The sequence below is a fragment of the Opisthocomus hoazin genome, chromosome 5 (assembly GCF_030867145.1).
Source record: "Opisthocomus hoazin isolate bOpiHoa1 chromosome 5, bOpiHoa1.hap1, whole genome shotgun sequence".
Taxonomy (NCBI): domain Eukaryota; kingdom Metazoa; phylum Chordata; class Aves; order Opisthocomiformes; family Opisthocomidae; genus Opisthocomus; species Opisthocomus hoazin.
The window spans coordinates 544,780-563,665 of record NC_134418.1 but is presented as its reverse complement, the minus strand read 5'-3'; the positions used below and the strand labels follow the sequence as shown (position 1 = coordinate 563,665).

Genomic DNA, 18,886 nt, shown 5'->3' with positions numbered 1-18,886 from the left:
CATCCTGAGCAAGCACTCCGAGAAAAGAACATTTTTTTCTTGTTCTCTAAGTGGACTTTGTAGCTGCTTCACAGAGCTTGCAGATCCCCTGCATCTCTGGCTGCGCCGACCAGCTCCCGTCTAGCAGCTGAAGGTGATACCCGAAAGATCTGCTAGTGGCTGACGAAAGCTTTGCATCTTCACCCCTTTCTGCCTACTCTTTTTGCTAAAGCTGCAATTATCTGATCAGCCCAAGGCAGAGCTGATAACAGCTCCGTGGCTGCAACACTTCTGCAAAGGCCACCTCTCCTGTGGAGAGAGCCGGTCCTCTGTTGGACTGCTTCAGGCCGGGAGGCTTTGCGCTAGTTTGACTGCTCGGAGCCGTGGAGGGGAGGCTGAGTCTCGTTTGGCTCTGCTGACCGGTGTCCGACAGGCTGAAGATGAGTTTTGAGGTGGGATCGGGGCGCAGACTTAAGCAAACGCGTGGGGCTCGTGCCAGCTGCCAAGGCGCTGGGCAAGGCAGAGCAGAGCGTCACGCTGCTGCCAGCACAGCTGGGAGCTGCAGGGGACCCAGACCGGGTGCCAAGCCTGCAGACGGCCTGCGCAGGCGTGCAGCGGCAGCAGCTCGCTGCTGGGGGGTGCGCGCTTCCCCTCGTTCGTGCCATGAGAAGGACAACCCGCTCCTCTCCATCCTTCCTCGGCTTGGGTGCAGGCTTACCTGCAGCTGAGCAGCGTGGAGCGAGGCGATGGTCCCAGCCCACCACGGCCCCTTGGGGCATTCGGGTTTGCGCTGACATCCCACAGCCCGGCTCAGCGGCTGCGTTTTCCCGGCACCGTGCTCCCGCGTGTCCATGGTTGGAGCTCCACTGAGGCTGCTCTGGCTCTTCCCCCGTGGCTGCTGGCACGTGGTGGGGGGTTTCTGCAGGACACCCTGCTACTGGCATGGTGCAAAGGTGACAGTCGCAGCCACACGCACCGGAGGCAGCCCCTGCCCCAAGCCGGAGACCCCCGGGCCCTGCGCCCACCCCGCTCCGGGGGGATGCCGGCGGTCCGTCCTCCAGCTCCCGGTGCTGCCAGAGCATCGCCAGTGACGCCTGGGCAGGGTGGCTGGCTCGAGCAGACGGTGCTGTTCTGCAGCTGGGGAGCGGGCGGACACAACTTGTGCGTGGTGGCCAGGCTGACGCTGCCACGAAGCAGCGGTGAGGGGGGGCTCATCCTCGGCGGAGAAGGAAAGGTATTTTCAGGTTTGCAAGGCCAGGCAGTTACCTCGGCAGGTACAGTAAAAGCCAGAACCAGTTTCGGGAAGACATCCTTTCTGAGACATAGATGCCGATGTTTAAGAAGCCTTGTAACACTGGAAAAATCCTTGAGGAATGGGAAAAATTCTATATGAGCTCATTTTTTAAAAAGTGAATCAGATGACCTTGCTAACTGTAGACCAAACAGGCGACCATTGATCCCGGCTCAGTCACGGAGAGGATGCAATCAATTCAGAGTTAAAGGGTGGCAAAATAATTAATGTTAATCAGTCCAGCCTTGCTAAGCGTGGCATGGAGTCTAATAAAAAAAAAATCAAATTTAGCCGTTACTTTTTTGAAGTTATAAATGTGACTGACTAAGATAACTGACATAATAGGCGAGACTAACAACAGTTTGACTTGATACAGCACTCTGATTTAAAATTAGCATTGTGTAAGTTTATTAAAATAACTACTTTTAATCTCCTTAATATATGTCTCCTCCGTTCTAAAAAAAGTCATTACACAATGGAGAACCATTGTGTTGGGATGGGCGTTTCTTTTGGGTCGCAGGGGAACTGTCTCTTGCCTCAGACATCTCTGCGTGTTCGGGTGTGGGGGGCAGCGGGGGTGCTGGGTCACCGGGAAGCCCCTGCCCCGCGCCCGGGCTCTGCGGGCAGAGGGGACGGGGCTGCGGGGGAGCGGAGCCGGGAGCTGCCAGCAGCGAGCGGCCGAAGGCTGCTCTGAGCATGGTGTCACTGCAAGGAAGGAGTCGGTTGTCAGTCCCTGTGACGGGTCAGCCCAGCCGTGCCGGAGGGCTTGACCAGCAACACACGCCAGGCCCTGCGTACCTGGGAGTTGTGTTGTAGGGGTTGATGTGGTTTCACAGTAGCAGCTGGAGGCAGTTGTTCGTACTGGCAATGGTAGAGGGATGTGACGACAGCGGTGCTGGACGCTGGTGGCCTGGCAAGAGGAAGCTGCTCCCGGCCGGACGCCCCTTCGCAGGGACAGCGAGGGCGATGGGCTGAGCCCAGCGCTGCTGTAATGAGAGCAGAGCTGAACGAGGAGGGTGCTGGCTCAGCACCCACAGCCTGGGGGGAGGCAGGAGGAGCCGGGGCCACCTCCCTGCCTGCGCAGCATCTGTCCGTCTGTCCTGCCCCATGGGCACATGGCGAAGCAGGGCCGGTGCAGGCAGCTCTTGTCTCTTTGCAGGGAGCGGCCCTGAAGTACCTGCCTTCCATCCTGGAGGACGTCTTTGGGATCTTCGACTCCTCTGCGCTGGGGTAGGGTCCCTGTCGCCCTGTCCCCCCCAGCCCCAGCCCTGCTCTGCAGCGTGCTCGCTGTCTGCCGCAGCCGCCTCTGCCCCCGCTGCCGTCCCGCAGCGACCCCTCATCCTGGCAGGGGTGCAGGCTGACGCCGTCGAACCGAGGGCGAGGGTGTACAGAGGGATCGGAGTTTCCTGACGCCTGGGAAATGCCTCCTTATCTCTTTCCTAGTGAGAAACCAGGGGAGGGTTTTGCTCAATTTTCTCAGTAGCCTCTGCTTCAGGCAGGGGCTGAGCCTGGAAACCCTCAGCCCGGCCGGGTCTGTTTTGGGAATTCAGGCAGGGTTTTTGTTCGGGTGTCTCCGTGCGGTGTCTGCGGGGGGCACGGGCTGCCTTGCGGCTCTGTGCAGTGGGACCGTCGTGCCTGCACCCCCCTGCACAGCTCTGCCCCATCCTGACTGAAACCCAGGGGCAGGGGGTACCCGGCTCCCCACTGCTGCAGGAGGGGCTGCAGGGGCTCGGGACTGCACAACAAGCGGGGCTCTTGCAAACCCCGTGTTTAACACTCGTGAAATCCTCTCGCCTGGACGGCAGGGCCTTGCTGCGGGACTTCATCGGGAACCTGCCGCCCCAGCGCCTGCTGAAGCAGAAGCTGCAGTCCCTGACCGACATCGTCAACACCAAGATCTTCCAGTCCTACGGTGAGCAGGGCACGGGGGTCCTGGCAGCACTGCCCGTGCTGAGCTCCCCTGGGAGGGCCATGGCGTAGGCGGGGGATGAGTCCCTGCCGCAGGGACCCCTGCCCTGCCCCGAGGGGTGGCTCTGCGGAGGGAGGCGATTCCTGGAGCCGTGTGTGGCCCAGCCCTGGCTGGCGTGAACCTCACCTGCTGCCTGCAGCGCTGCCGGGCTGCAGAGGGAAATGGGGTTTAGCTGACGCAATACGCCGTCGGTGTGCCGACGGTTTAGCGGTGGTGTTCGGGGAGGGGGCTTCCTGTCAGACTGGAGGGACGTACGGAATGGGACTCCCCAGGTCTGCCCTGACTCTGACGCTGTTTGGTGTTCCTTGGGGTAATCTGTGTGATGGAGAAAAGGGTAGACCTGGTGAGTTTTGCCCGGCAAGGCAGAAGTGACTGGAAGCATGCTGGAGGACAGGCTTGGGATTTAAAAGAGTCTCAAGAAGTTGGAGAAAAGGTTTTGAAAGATGCAGACCATGTGTAAGTTAAAAGCAATCGTGTGAAAGCAATCGCTGAGCAAGCTGAGGATGGAGGCCGGGGTGGCGGCAGTGCTGCGGGGGGGAGCGGCGGGGCTGGGCGACGCAGCCCTCGCAGGGGAGCGTCCCCGGGACACGCGAGTGCCCTGCACCCTGCACCCCGCTCGGCGTTGGCGAGGCCTCGGCTGGGCTCGCTTCCGCATGTGGTTTTGGGTGGCACAAGAAGCTTGTGGCTGAACTGGAGAAAGTCCAGAAGAAAGCAGTGAGAGAAGCATAGCTCAGAGGGCAGGGCGAAGGAAGAACTACTGAGGGGCTTGGGGCAGGAAAGCGCACAGGGAGACGCGATGAGCGTTCAGATATCCCCATGGCATCTTCAAGGAGAAGGGGCGTGGGCGGCCTTGGGGAGCTGGGCCAGGGACCCTGGGCTTCAGCTGCAGCAGGGAGGCTCCGGGGAGCCGGGGAGCTGCTCAGCCACGGGCAGCAGGAGCTGCTTTGTGTCTCTGTCCGTGGAGACTTTGGGAGATGGCAACGTGATCGTCTCCTGCATGGCCGGCAGGTCACCTGCTGCCACCCGCACCAGCTCCGCTCTGAGCCACCACGGCCCCGCGAGCGGTCCCCGCGTCGCTGCCCGCATCCCACCCCGCGTCCTGCCTTGCATCCCTCCCTGGTGTGATGCTGCTCCTCCACACCCCACCATCGCAGGTGGTCATGCCAGCAAGACAACAGAGAAACGTTGTCGCTCGCTTTCCTTCCCGCTGCCCCCACTCTAGAGGTGCCACCACAGGGATAAGCTGCAGTGTGGAGCCATCAGCACAGCGTGGTGTCACAAGTACCAGCCCCGGGCAGAGGAACAGAGTAGTACGTGATAGGCAGAGCACAGCTTTTTCATATATTCAGCACTAGAGACTCGAGTTTATCTAGGTGGTGTCCAGTTTAAGAAGTCTCCGTCTATTCAGTTAAATCATAAGCACCTTTATCAGAGCAGAGAAGCAGAACAAAGTCCGTTGGTGGAAGCTGAAGCAAGAGAGGCTCAGATGAGGCTTTTCTATTTTAGTGTAGTTTATTTTAGCAGAGAGGATAAGTAGCTGTGTAACAGGGTGCAATGGCCTCTCTGTGTTGGAGCCTTCCCACCAGGATTTAATGCTTTTCCAAAAACCCTAGCCCCACACGAGGTCGACAGCTCTGTGTGCGGGTCGCAGCCCAGCCCGGGCACCGTGCTGTCTGTCCGTCTGTCCTGTTGGTCTCCCCTCTGTCTCTGGGGTGGTGCCTGTGCCCACCAGCCCTGTATCTCCTTGTCCACGCCGCAGAGTGCCGGGAGCTGCTGCTGCAGACCACGGTGCCCATCCTGCGGGAGCTCATCGAGAAGGGGGAGGAGGAGGAGGCCTGCCTTGAGCTACTCAGCAACATCCTGGAGGTGCTGTACAAGGCCCAGAAGGTAAATCCCGTCTTCTCTGCTGGCTCCTTTTCCCACTTCAGTAATTGCCTCGGAAGTGACCTGACTAAACCCGTCTGAGTAGGGCTGAGCACAAATTACTGGCCATGATATGGTCGGGACTGATCGTGGTCCATCCGAAGTCAAAGGGGCTGTTGGTGCCCACCACCCCAGTGGGAGCCTGCCCAAGCTGGGGGTAAAGACCTGTTGATTTCCACCTCAGCTGGTCTCTGGTGAGTTCCCATCAGTCACCAGAAGTGGGGAAGAGGTCTCCAAGCTCAGGGGCAGCACCAACCTGAGGGCAAGGGGCTGCATCGCTGGCCATGCATCTTGCTGTCCCTGCTCTGCAGGAGCAGAAGGGTGAGGCAGAAGGCAGCCTGGCGCTCCAAAATCATCAGTGATGGCCCTAAACACGAGCCAGAGCCCTGTGGCCTGGGGGTCCATCCTAGCACCCCTCAGCAGGGACCCGACCATGCCCAGACAGCGGGGGTCCCCATGTCCCTCTTCCCCTGAGCTGCCCACAGGAGTCTGCCCGCTGACGTGGGCTGCCGAAGTGAGAAACCACAGCGATTCACCAGTCCAGCTGCCCTTGGGTCCTGGTGCGGGAGCCTGACCGCCCAAACATGACTTGTCCCAGTATGGCTGCCGGTGGGATGGGGCTGTCCTTGCTGGGCATCAGCCCAACTTCACGGCATGCGGTTTGTTGCAGAGAGCGGAGAAGCTACGAGCTCAGCACGGCGCAGGACAGGGACGGCACAAGGACCGTGGTGATGTGGAGCTGGTGAGTGCCTCTCCGATGGGCTTCGGCACTGGGCAGCTGGCAGGGAGGAGCGAGGTGCCCCTGTGCATTCGGGAAGGGCTCATCTGCATCTCTTTACGGCGGCAAACCCTGTGCAGTTGCCTGGAGCCAATGCACGGAGCTGGGCTGCTGGCAGGGATGCTGCAGTGGTGGGATCAGGCCTGGGAGCTGCCCTGCAGGGCTGGGAGGCTGGCGTCTGCATGGTTCTAGGCTTGTAGCGAGCCCTCGGTGCCCCGTGTCCTGCCCTGGGGGGTGGGTGTCTGTGCCCAGACCTTTGCCCTGGCCTCCTCTGGCCTCGGTGCTTCGCTGTGCACTGGCGGGTGGGCTCGGGCCATTCCAGCTCCTTGCTTGGGCGAGGAGAAAGTGAGGTCTCGTGGCTTTTGGGGGTAAAGCAGGGCTGTGGGGCAGCCCGGCAGTGTTCCCGGTGCAGCAGGTAGGGCTGTGAGAGGCATGCCGGCACTGCAGAGCCGGCTCACGCTGGGTCACAGCTCTGCCAGCGTGCCGGTGGCCCCACTGGACTTGCTGCTCCCCGAGTGCTGGATGGATAAGTGTAGGCTTGGAGCACTGGAAGCAGCGTGCAAAAGAGAGTACAACCGGCGAATCATAGAATCACAGACTGGTTTGGGTTGGAAGGGACCTTTTAAAGGTCATCTAGTCCAAGCCCCTGCCATGAGCAGGGACCTCTTCAACTGGATCATGTTGCTCAGAGCCCCGTCCAACCTGGACTTGAACATTGCCAGGGGTGGGGCATCGACCACCTCTTTGGGCAACCTGGGCCAGTGCCTCATCACCCTCATTGCAAAAGATTTCTTTCTTATATCCAGCCTAAATCTCCTCTTTTAGTTTAAAACCATTACTCCTTGTCCTGTCACTTCAGGCCCTGCTGAAAAGACTTTCCCCATCTGTCTTACAAGCCCCCTTTAAGTACTGGAAGCTGCTCTCAGGTCTCCCCGCAGCCTTCTGCTCCCCAGGCTGAGCAGCCCCAGCTCTCCCAGCCTTTCCTCCCAGCAGAGGGGTTCCAGCCCTTGCATCGTTGCTGGGGCCTCCTCTGGCCCCGCTCCCACAGCTCCAGCTCTGTCTGAGGGCTCCAGAGCTGGGCGCAGGACCCCCGGGGGGTCTCAGCAGAGCGGGGCAGAGGGTGGCTGCTGATGGCCCCGGCAGCGTGACTTGCAGCGTGTCTCTCTTTGTAGGCTCCTGCCCTGGCATCGTGGTGTTCGGGCTGAGCACGTGGAAGTCACAGGCAGGAGCCCAGTCCTCATGTGACTGCGCTGGCAGCTCCCTTGCTGGGTCACCTCCTCCTCCCTTTCCCACGGCACGGAAACACGGCACCCTGCGCGGTGTGGGACGCTGGGGCACGTCGCTGTGGTGCTGGGCTGATGTACCTGGGGGCTAGGTGTGCCCACAGCCCCGCAGCTGTACCCCTTTCCCCATGTTGTCTGGGTGCTGCCCTCTGTCCCCTGCCTTTCTGCAGCTAGCACTGGGCTGTGTCCCTGGGCCACCAGTGAGCCATCGCCATCTCTCCCCGCAAGCCCCAGTCCACCCGCAGCAGGGCCACGTGGCTGCAAGCTGTGTGGCAGCTGCCGGCGGTGGCCGTTCCGGCAGCATTTCGGGAACGTGCAGGGGTCTGCAGGATGCCTCCTCCGTTTCTGTCCTTTCCGGGCTGGTCTGTGCTTTGGAGTCCCTTTCTGGCACCCCGGGGAAGTCCAGACGTCGCACCCACAGCACAGCAACCGGCGCTGCGGAACCTGGATTAGACTTGTGCCACCCTGTGTTGGGTGGGCGAGGTGGCTGCATGAGCGTGGCTTTTTAACTCCCCTGGCACTGGGAAGCCCAGGCTTGAAATAATTGAAATGTCTTGTTTTGGCCTTTACCTTTTGAAGCTAAAATAGCCTTTAAGGAGAGGATAATCAGGATGCTCATGGGCAATGACACTTCTCTTGTTTCAACCCTGTGTGAGCTGAAACCCACCTTTGGCTGTGGTGCTGACTGCCTTGGGACAGCTCTGGCTAGCGCAGACGCAGCCGTCCCCAGCTGTCCCCAGCTGTCCCCGACTGGGTGGCTGGCTTTGCACGGAAGCCGTATGAAGCCGAGCTGTGTGGAGACCTTGAGCCCCATGTTTATACCAGACTGCATCGCCTTGTCCAGCTCCAGCTCCGACCGGTGCCCCAGTGCTGCCAGCCCCCCGCGCAGAGATTAAACGAGCCGTACTTGCTGTGCTGGAGTGGACAAGACTTTTATTTCAGTATTTCATATAAATCACAAGTCTTTAGAGTCAGCTCGTGCTTTCCCGTCTCCCGAGGTGCCACAAGCCTGTCCCTCCTGCAGCGTGCTCCTGCCTGGCCACCGCTGAGGACCGGAGCTGTCTGGTCTCATGGCTGAGCACCCCGGGCACACGGCTCATCCGGTGGCTGCGGTCCCCTGCAGCTGGAGCTGTAGAGGTGTTGGGGCTCATCCAACAGCCACTTTCTCCCACAGCTGGAGCAAAGCTGCTTCCTCCCCACTCCACGGGGCACTTCGGGGTGCTGAGGAAACTTGTGCCCTCAGCCGCGGTTCCTGCACCTTCTGCCAAGAATAATTGCAAACACTTCGCAACTTTCCTGTCCGCTTTCTTCGGCAAGCTGCAGTAATTGTGGTGGTGCCACGGGGCCGATGGCATGTGGCCTGGGAGGTGGCGTCCCCCAGCCCAGCCTGCCAGCACCAGGCGCCTGTGAGGGCTGGGGGCCGTGTGCCTGCTCAGCGACGCCCGTCGGCTGCAGTGATGGTGCTGCCGGCTGTGCCACCCCTGCCGGCACCACTGCCGGCAGCGCCAGGCGCTCAGGCACGGCTGTGACACCTCTCGCCTTGCAGGTGAATGTGAAGAAGCACATCCAGCTGATCCTGGAGCAGCTGCTGCACACCGTCAACCGGAGGGTGATCATCCTGGACCGGGAGAACACCCTGCGGGTGAGTACCATCGCCGCCACCTCGCGCTGCGCCGGACTTCGGGGCTGCGCCTCTTCCCACAGCTGCCTTTGGGCGACACGGGAGATGCAAAAGGCGTTGCTGATTTAGGGGTCTGGGACCGAGTGAGCTGGCAGGGACTGGGTGTGCAGGTGTTAAACACAGCAGGATGTCCGAGAAAGCCCAAAAGCGAGGGGGAGCCGTGCCAGGAGGGGTCTGGAGCAGAGAATGCGTTGGGAGGAGCAGGCAGGGTGTTTGTGATGCACAAAGACTATTTTGGAAGCAGATGAGGGGTTTGGGCTGTATTCTTCAGAAAAGCAGCAACTGGACCCAGTGACCCGTCCGAATTTTACATGCCAAGAATCCGCGGGAGGAATGTGCTGGGACACCCACCTCTGGTGGGAGGGGAGGCAGGTCGGAGCGCTGCTCAGCTGAGCTTCACGCAGAGCGGCTGCGCTGGGTGCCATGACCTCGTCATGAAGGAGGGGGAAACAGAGCTGTGGCCAGGGTGGGTTTGTGGGCACTCTGACATGGACATGGCAGCAGACCTGGCGTGGGTTTGTGGGCACTCTGACGTGGACATGGCAGCAGACCCGGCGTGGGTTTGTGGGCACTCTGACGTGGACACGGCAGCAGACCTGGCGTGGGTTCGTGGGCAGTCTGACGTGGACATAGCAGCAGACCCTGCATGCTCAGCCAGGCAGCGTGGCCTGACAGGGTGCTCTGGCTCGCGAGGGTGGGCGAGGAGCTGGGTCTGACCATGCTCCAGCATCCTGGAGTGAGCAATGGAGCAGCAAAGTGCGGTGCTGTGGTGAAGCGCTGTGCCGTGCCGTGCCATGCTGTGTGCTATGCCCGGGGAGGTGTGGGCATCCAGAGTGGCAGCTTGGCCCTTTGCTTGAACCTTCTTGGCATAAGCCTGCAGATGTGCCATCCTGTTCTTTGTTCTCATTAATAAAGACCTAAACCGAGGCAATAAGCCAGCAGGCCGGACAGCAGCTTCATCCTCACTGGCCCTGCCCCTGCTCTCCAGCGGATGAGCCTGCCCTGGTCTGCGAGTGTCTCGGGTGCTGGGATTGCTCCCGCTGATGTGCTGAGGCACCAGCGTTGCCGCTCCCTGCCTGGTGACCCCTTCTCTTAGCGCCGAGGGCAGGGGAGGTACGAGGTCTCCCTCCAGCTCCTGGCTCAGCCCGTCCTCCCCTGCCCGCGCGGCGGGCACAGCCCTGCTGGTTCAGCCCCATGGTGATGTGTCCTGACAGCGGCTCTGCTGTCCTGGGTGGCTTTACTGGCCGAGCCAACGGCCGGTGCAGTCCCCATGGCCTCGTGGCTGGGCAGTGCCGCTTTGCCGGACGCATTATCGGCTCTGCTGCCGAAAGCTGTGCCGCTGGGGCTGTGCCGGGCGGGCACAGCGGGCTCTCAGCGCCAGAGCATGATTCAGGCAGGAGATGTGACTCAGGCAGGAGATGTGGACAGGGTTGTGTTCGGTATCATCTTGCTTTTAGCCTTTGTTCCCAGGCTGTGTGATTCAGTGCCAGAGAAAGCAAGAGCAAAAAGAGCTGTTGGGCACGCTCTGCCAGGCAGTGACAGAGGTGAGGAGGGACGCAGCGTGCTGAAGCGTGGCCCCGTACATGGTGTGGGAGGAGGGGAGCGACCCTTTGGCTGCGCCTCACTCCCACCACTTGTCCCCCTCCCACACGCTGGCCCTGCCAGGCTCCAGAAATCATAGAATCACGGAATGGCTTGGGTCGGAAGGGACCTTTAAAAGCCATCCAGTTCCACCTCCGCTGCCACGGGCAGGGACCCCTTCCCCCAGCCCAGGGTGCTCCCAGCCCCGTCCAACCTGGCCTTGAGCCCTGCCAGGGAGGGGGCAGCCACAGCTTCTCTGGGCAGCCTGGGCCAGGGCCTCACCACCCTCAAGGGGAAGAATTTCTCCCTTAGATCTAATCTAAATCACCTCTCTTGCAGTTCAAAGCCATCCCCCATTGTCCCCTCACCCCATGCCCTTGTCCCAGCCCCTCTCCAGCTCTCTCGAAGCCCCTCCAGGCCCTGGCAGCTGCTCTCAGGTCTCCCCGCAGCCTTCTCCTCCCCAGGCTGAGCAGCCCCAGCTCTCCCAGCCTTTCCTCCCAGCAGAGGGGTTCCAGCCCCCGGGTCATTGCTGGGGCCTCCTCTGGCCCCACTCCCACAGCTCCAGCTCTGTCCTGTGCTGAGGGCTCCAGAGCTGGGTGCAGGGCTCCCGGGGGGGTCTCAGCAGAGCAGGGCAGAGGGGCAGAATCCCCTCCCTCGCCCTGCTGCCCACAATGCTGGGGATGCAGCCCAGGGCATGCTTGGCCTTCTGGGCTGGCAGTGCACACTGCCAGGTCATGGCCAGCTTCTCATCCCCCAAGTCCATCTTGACAGGGCTGCTCTCCATCCCTGCATCCCCCAGCCTGTATTGATACCGGGGGTTGCCCCGCCCCGGGTGCAGGACCCTGCCCTTGGCCTTGTTGAACCTCATGAGGTTCACACAGGCCCACTTCTCAAGCCTGTCCAGGTCCCTCTGGATGCCATCCCATCCCTCAGGCATGTCAACCCCACCACTCAGCTTGGTGTCATCGGCAAACTTGCTGAGGGTGCACTCGGTCCCACTGTCCATGTCACCAGCAAAGCCGTTAAACAGTGCCGGTCCCAACACCGACCCCTGAGGAACGCCACTCCTCACTGGTCTCCAGTTGGACATTGAGCCACCTGGCAGCGGGCACTGAGAGGGCTCGGACCTCCCTGTCCCGGCCTGGACAGCTCGGTCCCATCCTCTGGGGCTTGCCAGGGACAAGCTGCCGCAGGAGAGGCTGCAGCGGAGGCTGGGGCGGCTGCTGGGGGCTGCAGCATCGCCCACGGTCGAGCAGTCGGGACCCCTCAGTACCAGGGGGTCCCCTCGGCACTGCTGGGCTGCAGCCCCGCCAGCGCCGGGCAGGTCCCTGGCACAGGGAATGGGGCTGAACGCGGTGCCAGCTGCCACACGTGCGTCTCCTGCTTTGGGGCCCCGTGGTGTGGGTGCCAGCTGAGCGGCTGTGGCCAGACCCTCCTGCCCTCGGCGCTGCCCAGGCTGCTGGCTGCAGCAGCCCCCGCCACGGCCCGGGGTGCAGACACATCCCGGGGGGCTGCGGAGTGGGGGGAGCACTCGCTGCGCCGCACTCGGCATCCCGTCACCCCCCACTGCTGCCGCCGGCCGCTTTGATCTGGGACCCTCATTAAACTGACGCTGAATTTCTCCTCTGGTGGGCAGCCTTGCAGAGGCTGGAATAGTTGAGCTGCTAATTCCTTTCTGCCTGTAATTAGCCAGCGCATCCTGCAGCCAGGGAGGCCCTGCCAGCCAGCTGGGCTGCGCAGGGAGAGAGGGAATTTCTAGCCACGCAGCCCCAGGCAGCCCCTGCTCTACAGGCAGGCTGTGCGGGGCTCAGCCCCCAGCCCCCTGACCCCGCACAGGGGAGCTCGCTGGAAGGAGAGCCATGTTCCCTGGGACCCCCCCACAGCCCACCCTCCCACCCAGCAGGTCTCAGGACAGGTCTCCTCTCCTTGCCAGGGTCCCACAGAGACCATTTACCGTCATCCCTGACCAGGAGTGCAGGAGGAATCCTCGGCATTCCTGGTTAACCCTCAGGCAGCAGCCACGGGTTGGGTTGGGTTGGGTTGGGTGAGCAGCCCACGCCGGGGGGTGCCAGGACAGGCACCGATTTCAGCCCGGGCACGCAGGTGGCCCTTGGGGAGCCCCGAGGCAGAGGAGGGCCCAAGGCTGCTCTCCCAAGGGGCTCTGTGCGCCTGGGGCTGGGCAAGCACCGCAGCCCATGCAGGGGAACGGCCGCCAGCCCCCTCCTCATCCTCATCCAGAACAGAAGTGCACAGGTGGGAGAGGATGTAACAAAAATAGCGTCTCCGTAGAATTTATTGAATTCTCATTAAATACAGCCATTGTTCCCCTCGCCTCATTTACACAGGGGCTTTGATAGATTAAACTGAACGGTTAAAAATATAAAAGCTGGTGCTACCCAAACCCTACCGTCAGAGGGAGGGAGAGGAGGGAGATGTGGGCAGGGGGTCAGTGCTGGGATGGTTCCCCCGCGCTCCTGGCCCGCCAGGCACTGCTGGCTCACAGGAACCAGAAGCATTTGCGCCTGGATTTCTTCGTGTCCAGCTTCACAGGCAGCTTCGTCACTGGTGACAGCTCTTGCCGGGGCGGCAGGACGGCCCCCGCCGCGGCAGCAGGGGGGCTCGGCGTCGCGTCGCCCTCGATATGGCTCAGCACCCGCTGGAAGCGGCCCTCCTGCTGCCGGAAATCGTGCTCCACGCTGCGAGGGGGACGGCGTCAGAGGGCATCGCCCCATCCATGCCCCCGCGCCCGCCTCCAGCCCTGAGCCCTGCCACAGGACCCCCAGGGAACTCAGCCCCCGCACGTCCCCAGGGAGCCAATCCCGGGGACCCCAGCCCTGCCGCGCTCCCGAGGCTGCTGCACGGGGATGGCGTGCGTGGCAGGGGACCAGCCTGGCCTCAGCGGCTGTCGTCCTGCGGCTGGCGGGGACGGCTGACCCACGGGAGCAGCAGGGGCCTCACGCCGGAGCAGCTGCTGGCTGGGATCCTCTGGCGCAGAGCGTTTCTCTGGCAGCTTTCTCCAGGGCTCCCGGCATTTCGCGGTGGGCAGACTCCCCGGGGTCACCGTGCACCCTGCTAGGGGATGGCCTGCTGGCATGGCCTTCAGACAGCTCCTGCCACCCTCACCCCCAGAGGCTGTGCGCGGGGGGCCGGATCCATCCCAGACACCCGTCCGTCCTGTGGCACTGCGGTCTGCAGCTGGCACGCACAGCTAAACCTGCTGAGCCGGAGCACCCAGGGCCCTCTCCTTCCGGAGGGACAGACTGACAAACAGTCCCTGACCTGGTGGCAGGGGTGTTTTGGGATGGGTCACCCTCAGCTGTGCCCCTGCACCGTCTTTCTTATCCAGCCTCACAGCCTGGCGCTGCCTCTGCTTTTCTCTTGGGCTTGACTGCTTTTTCCTGTTTCACCCGCTCGCCAGAGCTCCGTCGCCCTAAATGCCTGCCCTGAACGAGGACAAACACACCAAGTCCCTCCCGGGGAGCTGATCTGCTGGAAGGGGCCTCCGGCAGTGCCAGGCTCCCGGCACACCGTGCTGGTGGCACCGCGGCACGGGCAGCTTCGCTTTCCTGCAGCAGAGTCCCCGGCCTGGGCGTGCAGCGGCTGCTCTGCCCTGAGCAGCCCAGCAGCGGCAGTGCCCTGCGTGCCCGCGGGACCGGTGGCCCTGCCGCAAGGGCTGGCCGTCCTCGGCAAGGCAGCCACGCTGCCAGCACGGAGGGGAGGGCAGAGGAAGGCTCCGGGCATGCTGCGCACCCCGTAGTTGCCGGCCACAGCAGCGTGCGTCCCTCTGCCATCCGTGACGTGCTCCCCGAGCAGGCTGTGGCTTCTGGTGGTGCTGCTCCGTGTCTCACCCTGCCGCTGCGGCCACCAGCGCTGCGCCCAGACCCAGTGGGCTGAGGGCAGCTGCAGCATCGGGAGGTGGCACAAGGGCTGTGCTGCTGCCCGTCACGCCGCTGGTGATGCAAGCAATTAGGGCGTACCCTGGGTGGGTACGGGGGGCTGTGCCCCCCTCGCGGCCCTCCGGTTTCCTGCAAGTGCCGGGGCCCTCCGGTCCGGTGCCCCCGCAGCACCCCGCGGCATGCAGGCTGGCTGCTGGTGGCCACGTGCCGTGGTGCTTCCTCACACGGAAATGCTCTGCTCTCCTCACACCAGCCACGTCTGATCGCATCAGTGAGGTGCTGCGGTGTGTGCCCAGCACCAAGCACGCGGCGCGGCCGTCCCGCACACGGGGAGCACCCTGCGAGCCCCATGCAGCATGCCAACACCTCCTGTCACCTCCCGTCACCTCCTGTCACCTCCTGTCACCTCACCCTGCACGGACACTGACTGTGCCCAGCTATTTCTAGCAAAACGGGCGAGCTGCGGCAGGCAGCCCCATGGCAGGGCAGCAGCGTGGCGAGGGACCCCGACTTCCCAGCCCAGACGCCGAGGAAGGGCTCGGGGTGCTGTGGGGCTGCACTGCTGGCACATCGGGCACGGCCGTGGGACGGGACGCAGGCGGGCAGGTCTGCTCCCCGCTGCAGGCGATCCCCAAGGGCTGGTGCCAGCAGTGCTGTCCCGGCTGCTGGCACCCCGTGCACTCCGCACTCGGTGCTGCCCCGCTCCCCGTGTCCCGTGTCCCACCGGAGCCTCCTCCCATCACAGGGACGGCAGCGAAGCCCAGAGAGAGTCCCCAGCGGGAGACTGGCAATTACAGGGAGCCACCTCCCCCAGATGTGACATCTCTCCCACCGCAGCGCTGCGTGGAGACGGGCTCGTCAGACCCAATTAGCACTGAAGTCCCCCACGAGCTACAGCGGGGGAGTTCGTGGTGTAAATAAGAGGGAACAAGGGAGAGAGATGCAGCACTGCTGCGGCAGCACAGAGAGCTGCTCCACCGGGAGGGACAGAGGAGGAAAAGCCATGACTGCCAGTGCCACATCCCCCGGGGACAGCCCAGACTTGGACAGCGTGACCCTGCGGCTCGGGGTGCCCTGAGCACCCACCCCGCCACGGGGACGGGAGACGGAGCGCAGGCGGGCAGGTCCCCTGCACCCCCCGGCACGGTCCCCAGCAGTGAAGGCTGGCAACTCCCCTGCACCTCGCAGCCGAATTCGGAGTCTGAGGGGGGTCGGAGAGCAGGGCCCCGCCGGGACGCGCAGGGTGCCGAGCTGGCTCCTACCTGTAGATGATGCAGGCACAGTCCCGGCAGGTCCCGCAGTTGGCGATGTCTTGCCCTGTCCGGTACGAGTGCCGCCTGCGACAGAGCAGAAGTGCTGTGAGCCTGGAGCCCCGGCCTCCGTCCGCCCGTGCCTCCCAGCTGCCCCCAGAGCGCGTGTGCCTGGCTCTGCAGCGATCCCGAGCCCCGGGGGGCTGGGGCTGTGCCGGGGAGCTGCCGTGGACCCCCAGCACTGCCGGCGGGTGCTCCCCGGGGGTGCCCCAGCTCCGGCTGCTCTCAGAGCTGTACGAAAAGCACCCTGTGAAATGCTTTTGGTCACCCTTGTGGACTCCGTCTCCACATCTCCATTGCCCCTCGCAGGCAGTGCAGGCCGTGGCTTTTTGGGGACAGCTGAGAGAACACCCCCATGTCCCACATAGCAGTCACATTTTCCTGTGCAGATCTTCCTCCTATTACTCGACCTTGATCATGACTGTTCTCAGCTCTCGAAAACTAGGTCTTTTAATGCACCAAATTATATCTTACAATTGGGATTATACTCTTAGCACATAAATTGGACCATGATATAAAAAGCACGTATCTATGTAGGGGGGGGGCTATCTAACACTGTGTAAACCGCACCCCTCTACCAGGATGAGATCGAATCCTGAGATCGGTGCTTGGTGCGGGATGTCACCGGCCATAGATGCCGGGACCCTGGGGGGACAGGTTACGCCGTGAGCAGTGTCGGGGCCGGTGGCACCGCACTGGTGCATGGCAGGCACCTCGGAGCCACCGCGCGCCCGCAGGACGCTGACCCGTGGCAAATGAGGCCACGCTGTTCCTCAACATCAGGACACTAGGATTATTTTTTAAGCGATTTCCTATCCCACTCCTTATGTCTCCAGGCATCGTGTTTGCTCATTTGACTGCAACAGTACACAGAGCCAGGATCTTAATTAAGCTGCCCGCAGTGAAGCTAAGGCAGCTTCCCAAGCAGACGAGCTCGGTTCTGCCCGTGGGAGCAGACCTGCCCGCTCACCGGGCACCGCTCTGCAGTGCCCTTGCCGTACCCGCAGGGACGATGCTCGGCACGGCCGCGGCGGGACCGCAGGCACCCGGGCGGCAGCGCTGCAGACGGGGGTCAGGCCCTGGTCCTTCTCCTGCGAGCAGCTGCCCAGCCCTGCAGGCAGCAGACCCTCATGCAACCCCAGGCACGGGGAGGGCAGGTGGGCCATGCCGGGCTGCACGGCGAGGGGCAGAGAAACAGGGAGGCTGTCCCCGGGTCATCGGCCACGGCTGGGCTGAGCCACAGTCGGATGCGATGTCCCAGGTCTCCGCTCCCAGTGACCGATGGGCACGGCAGCTGCGCCAGAGCCGGGCGGGGGGCCAGCTCCCCGCGTCCCCCTGGCCTGCACCCGCTGAGTCCCTTCCCTGGGCATGGGGAGGGCACCACGGGAACAAGCAGAACAAGCCAGGGTGGGCGAGACATCGCACCAAGACGTGGTGCCGCGTGTGTGGACGGCAGCTCCGAGTTTCGCAGAGGGAGATGTGTCCGGGAGGCAGCAGCACCCAATTCTCTGTCAAGGCCCCCCCATCCTCCATCCACAGCTCCCTCAGGGACATCGGCCCCCCCAGCCCCCCTCCATCCCTGCCTGCTCACCCGTCCCGCTGGGCCTCCTTCTTCTCCAGGTCCTGGATGACGTCCAGCAGCACCCGGATGGTTTGTTGGCTGGTCTCCAGGACCCCTTCCAGGGACTGCAGCTGGGACTGAAGGTCCCCCTGCTCCCGGGGCCCCTCTCCCTGAGATGTCCGGGCGTCCTCGTTCCCTGCTGGTCGTCCCGTTGGCCCCTTGGTTGCCACCACCAGCTGCAGAAGGTCTTGGACGTGGCGCAGCGTCTCCGACTGCTGGGTGGTGAGGCAGGGCTGCCGGTGCCGGGGGACCTCTGGTGCCTGGCTGGCCGGCTGCGTCCCCACACCGGGAACCTGTGGGGCCGGGGGCAGCGGCTCCCTGGGCCCCTCCGGTCCTGTCCGGCCATGCCCGGGCTCGGTGGCGCGCAGCCGGCTGCAGGCGCCGTGGGGGTCCAGGCGGCCGGGCGCAGCTGGTGTCTTCTCCAGCGCGGTGGCGGCAGGGCCGTGCCAGCCTGGCACTGGTGGGATGGGGGCTGGTGAGGTGCAGCAGGGCCCCCGCCGGGGCGTGCCGCAGAGCTGGTGCTGGGGTGGGGGGGGGTCCCGCGGGGGGTTGCCCTGAGCTGGCTGGCGGAGGCCGTGGGTGTCCGTGGTGGGGACGGTCTGCTGGCGGCGTGGCGAGGGCTGGGGCGGTGGGCGCCCGTGGGGCAGGCTCCGCTCCGAGTCGCTGCGACAGAGCCCCCGCGGCTCCGCGGGCGGCCGGGGCTGACCGCAGGGCACCGAAGCCGGGCGGGGGGCCCCGTGGCCGCCCCCGTGGCTCCCACGGAGCCGGGCAGGGGTCAGCGGGCAGGGCGCGGGGGCACAGCTCTGCGCTGGGCAGGCGCAGCGGGCGGCGGGGCACCCGGCCGTGCCCGGGTGAGGGGGACGGGGATCCCTGGGCGGCGGTGGGCTGCACACCGCGGCACGCTGGGCGAGGGCTGCGGCACGACCGTGCGCGGGGACGCTGCCGGGCACCCGCGGGGGCACAGCCCGGCCGGCGCTGGTGGGCAGCACCGCATCCCCGGCCACGTCACAGACGCTCTCGCTGCGGGGCTGGGAGGCCGGGAAGGGCTTCTGGAGGCTGGGGGAGGTCTGGATGGCGGTGCTCATGCACACCTTCCGGGGCATGGGCAGCGTCAGCGAGCCCGGCTGGGCCTGGGGCCAGCTGCGCCGCGAGGCACGGAGAGCCGCCGGCTCAGGGGCATCCCTGGGGGGCGGCGAGGCACGTGGGGTGTTGGGGCCGGGGGCGGCCGCGGGCCCCGGCGGGGGGCTGGCCGCGCGCCCCACGCCGCCCTCCACCAGGTCCTTGAAGCGGACCTGCTGCGTGCGGTTGCGCCGGCGCTTGAGGCGGCTCTCGACGTCGGGCGAGTCGCGGTTGAGCAGCACCGAGCGCACCGTCATGGCTTTCTCCTGGCTGCCCTCGCCGGTGGGGGCCGGGCCGGGAAGGTGCTCCCGGCTGACCATGGCTCAGCGCCCTGGGGCCGCGGCCCTGCGGCGGGGTGCTGCGGTGGGGCGCGGGAGGCCGAGCGCCGGCGGACGCAGCCCTGGGCTGCACCCGTGCCCGGAGCCGCCCGGGGCAGCGGGCGGCCTCATCCCGCG

The 18,886-nt window shown here is 64.1% G+C and overlaps 2 protein-coding genes across 4 annotated transcripts in view; one reads left to right on the top strand and one right to left on the bottom strand.

Annotated features, from left to right (window-relative positions):
- The window catches only part of LOC104327023 (dedicator of cytokinesis protein 2), a 75,062-nt gene that overhangs the window by 28,820 nt on the left and 27,356 nt on the right, over nucleotides 1–18,886 (top strand). For all 3 annotated transcript variants that reach the window (XM_075420185.1, XM_075420184.1, XM_075420186.1), the window contains 5 exons: nucleotides 2,430–2,500; nucleotides 3,076–3,182; nucleotides 4,999–5,126; nucleotides 5,833–5,904; nucleotides 8,770–8,865. In XM_075420185.1, coding sequence (XP_075276300.1) covers nucleotides 2,430–2,500; nucleotides 3,076–3,182; nucleotides 4,999–5,126; nucleotides 5,833–5,904; nucleotides 8,770–8,865 — 474 coding nt within the window. The remainder of the gene's footprint in view (nucleotides 1–2,429; nucleotides 2,501–3,075; nucleotides 3,183–4,998; nucleotides 5,127–5,832; nucleotides 5,905–8,769; nucleotides 8,866–18,886) is intronic.
- On the bottom strand, nucleotides 12,772–18,794 carry LOC142361374 (uncharacterized). Its single transcript, XM_075420188.1, has 3 exons — nucleotides 17,283–18,794; nucleotides 15,644–15,718; nucleotides 12,772–13,181 (listed from the first exon to the last, which is right to left on the bottom strand). The coding sequence occupies exons 1-3, from the start codon at nucleotides 18,749–18,751 to the stop codon at nucleotides 12,983–12,985; spliced, it is 1,743 nt and encodes a 580-aa protein (XP_075276303.1). The 5' UTR covers nucleotides 18,752–18,794; the 3' UTR covers nucleotides 12,772–12,982.

Bases quoted from the DNA above. Each gene is read 5' to 3' on its own strand.
- LOC142361374 (XM_075420188.1), bottom strand. From the start codon at position 18,751: ATGGTCAGCCGGGAGCACCTTCCCGGCCCGGCCCCCACCGGCGAGGGC. The intron at 15,719-17,282 runs GTGAGCAGGCAG...GCTCTGTCGCAG, and splicing joins AAGGAGGCCCAGCGGGACGG to GCGGCACTCGTACCGGACAG. The intron at 13,182-15,643 runs GTAGGAGCCAGC...TCCCCCTCGCAG, and splicing joins TGTGCCTGCATCATCTACAG to CGTGGAGCACGATTTCCGGC.